This window comes from Musa acuminata, chromosome BXJ1-2 (genome assembly GCF_036884655.1).
Source record: "Musa acuminata AAA Group cultivar baxijiao chromosome BXJ1-2, Cavendish_Baxijiao_AAA, whole genome shotgun sequence".
Lineage (NCBI taxonomy): Eukaryota > Viridiplantae > Streptophyta > Magnoliopsida > Zingiberales > Musaceae > Musa > Musa acuminata.
The window spans coordinates 19,193,348-19,204,145 of record NC_088328.1 but is presented as its reverse complement, the minus strand read 5'-3'; the positions used below and the strand labels follow the sequence as shown (position 1 = coordinate 19,204,145).

Below are 10,798 nucleotides of genomic sequence, written 5' to 3'. Positions count from 1 at the left end.
GTAGCCAAAATTTCAGTTTCTAGATAGCTTCCTAAGCACAATCCCAAGGGCTGTTGTTGACATGTGTGAGAGGCATGACACTCAATTCACCCATGTATCATCCTCTAACAATTTGATTTATCATCATTCATGAGGACATCTTTGGAGATCAATCTCAAGAGGCAGATGAAAGAAAGACTTTTGGGACATGCTTTAGATCTGTCAAAAAGTAGGTCAAATGAGTCATTTGATTTCACACATGTAAAGAGTATTCTGGCTCATCATGTCATCCAATGGAAATTCTTGGGGTATCTCACAGCACTGGGTCATTTTTTAGGGTAGAAATAATCATGTCAATTCACTTGATTAAATTTGCCCCTTAATCTTTTAGCAATTTGTAATGTGATAATTCTTTTTGGTGTGCTCTACAAACATGTGAAGCCAGTATTCTTGATTGCATGATCCTCATGTCACCATGCTCAAGATTTCTTACTGAGAAGAAGGTAATTCAAACTCATGACCTTTGAATTATTAGGAAGTATTGGATTTGGTTTCCTCACATACTGTTACAAAAAAAAAAGGTAGATTAAGCTAATGTTGAAATAATAAATTAAAAGATAAAATTCAAGAGCATAAATATTATTATCCTTGGGGTAAAATATGGTCTTGTGTATGAGAATTAACCGATATTTTCATCGTCTCAAGATTGAACCAAAAACTCTTTTATCTTATATCATCGAGGATGTTTTCACGAGGAAAAAAAGAACGAGAAGGATATGGGGATCAGAGGGAGATGCAGTAGTAGTTTAGGAATCCATTGATTGGTTGCATGTTCATTGGTGTGGGAGAAGAACATCATCTTTGCCATAGCCAAATCCTCTCATGTCACTTCTCTTTCTTCTCTCCTCAATCTTTATCATCTCCTCTGATCTCATATATTTCGAGTTTGACGCACCACAAATGTCATTAATTGCTCTTCTATGGATCAACCAACCTGTCTGTGTGTGTGTGTTTGTGTGTTCATATGAAGAACTGGTTTCGAAGGAAAGACAAAAGTCTCACTCTCACGGCAGCCTCTATACAAGCTGTTAACTTCTTGGCCACAGCCCGAGCACACGTCGCAGCACATCGATCGCCTCGAGCCCGTTCACTCCTCCTGCTTCGATCCAGGCAAAAGCCATGCATCAAGAAGAAGGAAGCGAGAGCATCCAAGACTGAGAGAAACGGAGGTAGAACTGCCTTGTGCAATCCGAGGTCCATGAGCTGTCGAGGAGAAGACGACGAAGCTGCGGCGACGCATCCCGCACTGTGAGTCGATGGAGCTCGACGGGCTCTTCCATGAAGTGGCCGGCCACATCATGTTGCTGCAATTGCAAGTGAAGGTGATTCAGATGATGGTGAAAGCGTTGTCACCCAGTGAATCCGACGAGTGATTTCTCGTGGAGTACTTCCTCCTTGCGTTCTCTTTGTTTCTTTCTCTTCTTTTTTGAGATTTTGTATTCTCTTTGTCTTTTTGGTTTCTTTTATTCCCTTTTCGCGTGATCTTGAGACTGCTAATAGGAGATGAATGAGGAGGAGTTCTTAGGAAGATAGATTGGCATGTGGTGGATATGCTTACAATAAACTGTACATATCTTTTTTAATATCTTACAATTCCAATTGCTTAATCTCATTTTTATTATTTAAAATATATAATTACCTAAATAAAATTAATTTTACTAAATACAATCCTTTAATTACTAATCATATCCATATTTCTCGTAACCCATTTAATTATCTCGACACTTTATAGGTCAATGTAGGGACTCGGAAGATGACATCTTTCAAGCTATTATAAAAATATCTTAAATATCATCTTCAAGATGATATATCCTAAGTTGTTAGAGAAACATTTAAAATATCATCTTTTTGATGTGTAACGTAACGTTTTAGACCCTAAAAACATTAAATCGATCTAATAAACATAAGAAATTTTTTTTTCACCTTCTTTGATTTTTAAATCATCCATTATTTATTTTTTATTATTTTGCATCATCGACGATGAAAGATGCTACGAGGAGAGGGATAATAAGAAGAGAATGAAAAAAAAATAATGGTATGAGAGTTGGAAGAATTTATTGTATTCAAGTGATAAGTTAAGAATATTTACATCCACTTATAAAAGAAATCTTAAATAAAAAAAAATTATAAATATAGTAATAGAAACAAGATGAGGAGTTCACTGATGGCTGAGTGGTTCTGCTTAAAAAGGATGTGCTTATTTTGTTTGAGGTAGTGTACTTTATGCATCACAATTATTACTGGAAAATTTGGATTCTGAGAGTAAGAGGAGCTGAAATCAACAAAATTATTCTTTGGGAACAAAAATATTCTTTTAGCTGACAGCTAAAATTTCATCATTAAGTAAAATTTCATCATTAAGTAGGATTAAGAATGAAATTTCTGCCCTTCTTTTAAGAGCAAAACAATGAGTTTTATAGTTAATTTCTTGTGCATCAACCATAGTGACAATATACATAAGTATGTTTTCTTTAAGCACATCTAATTCAGAATTGTTGGCTTTATTTTTCTTTCTTTTATTTTGTTTCTTTCTAAGAGGAATTTTTTGGACCAATAAATTGTAAAATTCATGCAAGATCTCATTTGGACTCTTATTCACACCTAAGTATGGGCAAAACCCACTCATGTGACATCGATAACTAAATAAGGATGAATTTAGAAAAAAATATTTTTGAAAAATTTTCACGTAGCACCGCTAATCACGTGAAAATACCATTTTACCCATATCTCTATCGAATCTGTCGTCGTCGCCCTTACCTTCCTGCATCGCCTTTGTCTTCGTGAACCTCGTGAGTCATGCCATCTCCTTTCTCACTTATGGTCGATTGTGAGGGGAGCTCGTAGGCGATGGTTAATGCACACGCTAATCCCTTGCCCCTCTTTGTCCCTTGTGACCAACACGGGGATGTGTGGGTTGCCCACTCTCCTTTATCTCACCCATGGTCGACGACGAGCGAGACTATGGATAATGACAAAGGTATGTCTCGCCCCCACGAAAAACACATGCACTGGCTGCTCCCTCTCATTCCTTGCCTACGATCGATGACGAGAGGAATCCATAGACCCTAATGGTGAGAGGAGCTTGTGGGTGATCGAGACAACTGTTGAGGTCCAATAAGAGTAAGATCTCCGCCATTGGTCAGGTTGATAGGAGTAGAATGGAGTAGGTTGATAGGAGTAGAATGGATATTTGAAAAAATGAATACTATTCGAAAATTTCTCTAATGTTAACACGTTATTTGAAAAATTATCAAGTTTTAGGATTTTTTTAAAGGAATTCGCTCAATAAATAAATAAAAAATAGGTGAGAAGGGTTTATTGGGCCGGCAAGCTATGAGATTCGTGCGACGGCTTATTGGACCCTTTTAAGAGTCGGGCGTGGGCGTGGGAATGGACGGAATCCCCACTTATGCTTCATGTGACGTCGATAACTAAATAAATAAATAAGAAAAATGTACGAAGAACCCTAAGCTGAGAGAGCAGAGAACTTGAAGTGCGGAAGCCGGATTCGACCAACACCACTACTACCGGAGCCGAAGTCTTCCTGGGATCCTTGCCTCCTCGCAAATGGCGGCTGCTGCCTCGGCTTCGTCGCCTACTTCGCCCGCCGCTGTGACGGAGAGGAGGGGTATCCCGGGAGCATCATTCGTGGAGGACGTCGAGACCTATCTCAAACAATCCGGCCTCGATGCCAACTCCTCCCTCGCCTTCCTTCAAGAGAGGTTCTTTCGTCTCTTTTTCTCCTCTATATTCTTTCAAGTGGCGACGGATCAGATGCGTCGATCTGAATTTATCTACACTTTTGTTCTGTTGTTGTTCTTCCTCTTCCGATCATTGGTATCACGTTTTCTTTTGGGGCTCTTATTTTCTGTTACACGTTGTACTTTTCAAATTAGTAAGTGTTGTTTGTATCGCTTTGATCTCTCTTAATTCTTTCTTGGTTCAGTTGCTTTTCAAGTTACTTTTGGATTTCTTTTGTATACATTTGTTGTTTCATTAATCTGATGATTACTATCCTTGAAAAATCTCTACTTGGGACACATTGGATATGTTGATCTGCGTCGTCATCTTTATATATGCGAACAAATTGGTAAAGTTGCAGTTATAAGATAGAGCTCCAGTTGCCTGTTTACTGTCTATTTTTCTTAGGTTCTTTTTGTGACACCCTAAGTTTAGCCTTAAGTCCAATATGAGAGAAGAATTGAGTTAGTTTATAAGGTTAATGGGTCCAGTAGCCCTTTTTTGGGCTTAATAATTTTGGATAAGTGGTTAGTTAATGGACTAGTTTTCCTACTGGTTCAGATCGAGAGTAGACTCTATTACTACGCTTGGTCAGAAGCCCAAGTGGTAAATGACTATTCGTGGATGGGATGGGAGGCATTTCATGGCATCGCCACCATTGGATTGAGCCTGAGATGCCCTACTAGATTGATTCTAGATATTGTTCGGCTTTGATGAGGACTTGAAGTGGAGACTGTGACACCCAAAGTCTAGTCCCACGCTTGATGTGTGAGGAGAATTAAGTTGGTCTTGAGGACTAGATGGGTCTACTATGATTGATTTCGGCTTAGCATTTTGGGTCAATGGTTCATGTTTATCATGTTAATGGGCCAGAGCATTGTTGAGATATCTGGATTGGTTAGTGCATTGAAGCACAAGTGATAGGTTTTAGGTCGAGTCCATGTGTGAGCGTCACGTATGTCATTTGATGTAATAAAAAATTTTTCTAGTGAAAAAAATGTTAATGGGTCAGTAATGCTATCATATGTTGGATTGACACTTTGAAACTTTAAGAGGAATTGATCCTGGGTTGATGTTTCAAGGATTAGATCTATTTCTCCATTGTACTTTAGTAAGCAGCATGGAATTTCAATTGTTTATCTACTTGAACATTTGAATTAGGATGATGTACAAATAACTTACTTCAGACGGTATGATTCTTACAAAGGACTTACTGATATTACTTGGAACTATTTTTATTTTTCATGGATTAAAAATTCCTAACTGTTGCAAACATTGGGTATACCTTCTCTATTTATGTTGATGCTTTATACAAGTTTGCTATCATTCTTCTCAGGCTTCAGCAGTATAAGATTGTGGAAATGAAACTTCTGGCACAGCAAAGGGATCTCCAGGTTGTTCTCTTTTCTTGGTTTACTTTCTAAAAAGTAGATGATGCAAATGTTCTGCTTGAACTTATATGTGACTATTTGATGAAAAGTCACTTGTATGTCATCTAAACCTTGTGCCACATGAGCTTCCTCATTAAATTTAAAAAAAATCACAGGGCTTTCATGTTAAACCTCTGAGATAGTAGGTCATTTGTTTGAGGAAAGAGAACTACAATTATTTTCCTTAATGTGAATTTTCTTTGAGAGAACTTTTTGTGTCTTTATTGTGGGTTGTTTATTGAAGCTTGATGCTTAAAGAACTGACCTTTTCAGTTATGTTAGTGCAGGCAAAAATTCCTGATATCGAGAAGTGCCTAGATGTTGTTGCCACATTAGAAGCCAAGAAAGGCACTGGTGAGGTTCGTTTCAAGTAATTCATCGATCTTCTATAACTTATGTCATTGTCCTGTTCTTGATATAAGTTTACTTGGAATGTTAACTTTGAAACAACAATCCTTATGCAGGTTAGTATTTCTATTTCTCATTGGGCTCATGCATATTGTGCAATTAATTTTCTGCTCGTATCATCTTACAACTGAGTAAAACATAATGATCACTTTTGTTGTGTAAGATGCTATTGAGGCACAAGTTTAAAGTTTAATGACCAATTAATAAGCTCATTGATGTTTTAGTGCCATTCCTTTTTTGAAGTGATTGATCTGTATGAGTTATCTAGCAGAATCACTTTGTCACTACCGAATGCCCCAATTTACACAGTTTCCCTTCATGTACCTCTCTCCTTTCCCATCTGTTTTCACCGTTGAATAGTCTGTTTTACATGGGGATGAATTTTCATATATGTAGTGCATTAAGGTTCATTATAGGCAATCCTCATCAGGTCCAGTCCTAAGATGAAAGTCAAAACATTGCTGTCCTCTCATATCATGATGACAGTTTTCATACTCTGGGATATGTGCTTGGCCAAATATATAAAATTTATTTAAAACATAACTTGCTTTGCCAAGAAAAAAAACATTCATCAAGCTGTATATCATTTGAGTTTTTATATAATGGAAAATATGCATACAGTAATTTGAAAATCGTATGTCTATAATGCATAGTTTTTTCACCAACAAAAATATATCCTTCCATTTTTATGGATTTGCTTCACAATATACATTAATTATATTTTTTATGTTAAACTATGCATTAAGAGCTACAAGATCAGTTAATTGGTGGCAGAAGTTGGTCGTTTGAAAACTGCAGCTTTAGCATCTGGATGAAAGTAAAATCATGGTGGTGAAATTTCTAAGTAACTGAAGATATAAGTGTGGAGGTAGTTTATTAACTTTGTTTATTAGTTTGAGGTTAATCGTGCTCCTCATGCATCCCCAATTTTAGCTTCTCAAACTCGAGTCACACATTAGTCAAGTGTTAAAATGATAATTTGCAACAGGATATCTGTTGCTCGATATTGAGGATTCATTGTCTGTCAAAATAATTTTAAAATAAATTGAGATACAAATAACGGACTTCCAGTGTAATATTTCCTTCCCTTCTGTATAGGAACAGAATGAAAATTAAATAAGTGGTTTTGGAAAGTTCTGAAAATTTTAAATAACTTGCAAAATGGTGCAAAGAAAGGTCACCACTATAAATTGAAGGATGCAAGCTTAGCCACCTGCTTCTGCTTGGCTTTTTTGAATTATTTCCTTCTTCATTAAAGTTTCCAGTCCTTTACTTCAGCACCTGATTATCTTAAAATATTTGGTTCTTTCTTTTTCATTCATGTTAACTGAAATCAAGGAAAACAAGGTTTTCTGAATGTAAATCAGGTAAATGTGAAGTTTAATCAATACCTGATTCTGTTGCACAAACTATTTCATCATCTTATTGAGGGCCACTCTAATCTGCTTATACGTGTGATTATATGCCCAACAAAACACTGTGGTTTGATGTAACTACAGGACTTTTAACATTAGAGGTTTATTATATTAGTTGAGAAGTTTATACCTATTTCTGTGTTTTGAATTGATTGGAAAGGTTCAAGTGAATAGTTGCCAATATCCTATAATTCATCACTCATCGTTTGTTTTGAAGAGATTAGTTGCAGCATCCAGGTTGATGTGGACAATTTTCCAATAGATATCAATAGACAATTTTCAGAGAATTTGATTCTCAATTTTGGCAATATAAACAATTGCAGGCACTCATTGCTGATTTTGAAGTGTCTGAAGGCATTTATTCACGGGCAAAAATCGAGGATAGTGATTCGCTGTGCCTTTGGTTGGGAGCAAATGTCATGCTCGAGTATTCCTTGGAAGAGGTTGGTTCTTTTCTTTCTTTTCTCAATGTGTCTTGTCATGTAGTTTCAGATCTTAGAAAGTTTTAGGTGTTGATACATTCGACATCCACCTAAATTTTCATAGGCAAAGGCCCTCCTAGAAAAGAACTTAGAAAATGCTAAAGCCAGTTTGGAAGTCCTTGTTGCTGATCTGCAGTTCTTGAGGGATCAAGTTACCATAACTCAGGTACCTGTTCCAGTTCTTTGTATCCAATGTCTGAAGGAAACACATAGAATCTTTAATAAGGTGGCAAACTCGTTCAAATATCTCATGCATGACCATCTGAGATCATGATGTATGTGCAGGTCACCGTTGCCCGGGTGTACAACTGGGATGTTCACCAGCGAAGAATCAAACAAGCTACAAAAGAAGAGTGATCCTTTTTGCAATAGCTTTCAGTCGCTAAACTGGAGCTCTCTTGGTTTGATGTGTTTGCTTAGTTGCTGTTTCCTACGTTACAGTGCTACTCTCCTAGAATGGGATGTTGTTTTTATGAAGTTATTGTGGTAAAAAGAATTAATTATTTATGTCGATCCTATACGTAACATATTTCCACAGTACAATTTTGAGCATGTTCTGAATTACACTAATTGGAAACTGATTATTTTGTTCCTAAGAGAGTAGGAAAGTCTTTACTGAAATATTTTGTGAAGAGTATTCAGATAACAGGACTTGGAAGTTTGTGGTTTCTACCTTTTAGTTGTGACAGGGGGAATACCTTTTAGTTGTGACACGTGACTTTTGTGTGATGTTCAGATTGAAAAAAGGACATAGAGGTTGTCCTCCATCGGTTTGTTCACATGCATAAGAGTCTAAGGTAGAATGTTGTAGGTAGTCTTACCCTTATTGCCCACGTGAAGAAAAGATTAAGGGGATAGAGGTGATTAAGGGTTATCTTATAGTAGAGTATTTTATAGAATATTTGGTCCATTTAGGATCTTAGTTTTAGTATAATTATAAGGGATCATTTTTCACCACTTGTGTTTATATGCATCTATCTGGCGTTACTAACTTGGGCATCGTAGGGATCGGGTTGAAAAACCTTTCTTGACCTTGGTCTACATGTGGGTGTTACCTCGGGAGATTGGTGTTTTCATCTCGGAGCACCTTGAATAACCTTGCGCATATGGGCTTAGACTACATTGAGCTAATTAGAATATTAATGACATATTTTCATAATATTTTTGGTATTAGAATGAGGGCTCAATATTATAGGAATGCTCGCTCGTTGATCCTCTCAATGAACTCTCGAGTGAAGAGACTTTGCCTTTAACCTATAGTACTTTTACTTAAGGGGGACAACAATCACCCGTTCCACACATCGATACATCCACCTTGACATAGACATTGATGAAATATTGACATCTATTTAATGACTTGAGTCTCTCATCTCTAAGGATGATCTTAAGCCACCTACTCATTCCCATTGAGGTATTCTTAAACTTCACTTAACAAGTGAGATGCTAACAAGCATGATATAGGTTGTTGCTTCGCTTTTGTCGTAGTTGGCCCAATAGGTAGTGCCACTAACTCAATTATAGTCCTCGGCTCTACTACCATCGGCACCCGTTGAGATTCCCAAGAGTGCTCGAGGCCTGTCGAATCATTGATCGTGGGGACACTTTGATCCCTGACTATGAAATTCAATGAACTACACCACCCTTAGTCTACTATGCTTGAATCTGAGGCCTAATTAGCGGACTCGATGGAGGACTCCCTACAGATCCAACTATGATGGATTGATGTTTGAAGGAGACGCGACAAGAGCTCCAATAGTCAAAAGGGGAAGTGTTGGTTGACCCCACCTTGGGTCGATCGTTGTTCACCCAAAAAATCTAGGAGGAACCAATTCCAGTAGGCTTTTGTCTCTTGTCCTTGGAGGCGTTTGATGGTAATACCGATCCGATAGAGCACATTTCAGCTTTTTGTGCCCATATGTTGCTATATAGTATTTTGGACGTCTAATGTGTCGCACATTCCCAAGCATGTTAAGAGGCCAAACATGAGAATGGTACACTCGCATGATGCCACTTTTCATCTGCTCTTTTGCCTAGCTAGCGAGGTAGTTCGAATTTCACTTCCATAGGAATGTATGCCCTTGGCCCTCAGTAGCAACACTCTTTAGACTTTGTCGTTCGGTTCAATAATGAGATCCGAGGTATAGTAAATGCCCATCCATCACTTATAATACAGACATTCATGATGGGGCTTAGGCCCTTTCATCTTTTTTAGTCATTAATAGAAAGACCACCAGTGACTATACTTAAGGCACTTCAAATGGCCAATTAATACATTGCCACCGAGGCAATGGTCTTGGGCAAGCGTGAGTAGTCATGCAAGAGACCGAAGCAAGAGTGGCCACAATCAGCCCCGATCCTGAGGTCATCGTAACGGAGGAGAAATGAACAATTTAAATTACCTTACCCAAGGTCTAAGCTAACCCCCCTAAATATGACTAGAATTGAAGTTTTTCTGTAGATAAAAGAGAAGAGGCTCTTAAGAGACCCTCACCCAATGAAGATCTCGTTGACAATAAGAGACAAGTCTAAATACTATCGGTTCCATGGAGATTATGACCACAACACTAAAGATTATCGCGACTTGAAAGAGTAGATTGAAGAACTCATACGTTGGGGACACCTCGGGCGATTAGTTCAAAAGCACTAGGAACCCTCACCTTGACCTCAAGGGTCGATGGAAAGACAGATTGATGTCATCATTGGTGAACTCGCCTTGGGGGGGGGGTGGGTTAGCTCCTCGGCTTGTAAGAGTTATATTCAAGTTACCATGAAAAACGTCCAAGGACAAAGGGTGACCCAAAAATAACCTTTAAGTAGGAAGAGGTAGAGTACCTCGACCCAAATCATAAACATGGTTTAGTGGTTTCTGTGAGGATGATCAACGTTTGGGTGAAGAAGGTCATGAGTGACATAGTTAGCTATGTTGATATCATCTATTTTAATGCTTTCCAAAAACTTGAGCTATCAACTAACAACCTTACCTCAATAACTTCTTTGCTAACAGGGTTCACTAGCAACTCCATCTCATCTCTCGGGACTATGAACCTTCTACGTCATATTCGAATACAAGCCTTATTCCAAAATAATATTAACTAAGTTTATGGTAGTAGATATTTTCTCAACACGATCATAGGTCGACATACATTGAATAAATTAAAGATGATGGTGTTGACTTACCATATGATGATAAAGTTTTTGACGAGGGTTGACATCGAAGATCTGAGAAGTAACCCAAGGGAGTCGCGCGAGTGTTATCTAATGACAGTCTCCCTATTGAAGAAAG

At 37.8% G+C, this 10,798-nt stretch overlaps 1 protein-coding gene across 1 annotated transcript; it reads left to right on the top strand.

The window, feature by feature from the left end:
• The first annotated feature begins 3,489 nt into the window (after positions 1-3,489).
• On the top strand, positions 3,490-8,022 carry LOC135596888 (prefoldin subunit 3-like). The gene is made up of 6 exons (XM_065089140.1): positions 3,490-3,761; positions 5,117-5,174; positions 5,498-5,569; positions 7,357-7,476; positions 7,580-7,681; positions 7,801-8,022. The coding sequence occupies exons 1-6, from the start codon at positions 3,607-3,609 to the stop codon at positions 7,870-7,872; spliced, it is 579 nt and encodes a 192-aa protein (XP_064945212.1). The 5' UTR covers positions 3,490-3,606; the 3' UTR covers positions 7,873-8,022.
• Positions 8,023-10,798: the final 2,776 nt, after the last annotated feature.

Excerpts from the sequence above, each read along its gene's own strand:
- LOC135596888 (XM_065089140.1), top strand. The coding sequence starts at position 3,607 with ATGGCGGCTGCTGCCTCGGCTTCGTCGCCTACTTCGCCCGCCGCTGTG. Across the intron at positions 7,477-7,579 it reads TCGAGTATTCCTTGGAAGAG|GCAAAGGCCCTCCTAGAAAA; the intron begins GTTGGTTCTTTT and ends AAATTTTCATAG. Across the intron at positions 7,682-7,800 it reads ATCAAGTTACCATAACTCAG|GTCACCGTTGCCCGGGTGTA; the intron begins GTACCTGTTCCA and ends ATGTATGTGCAG.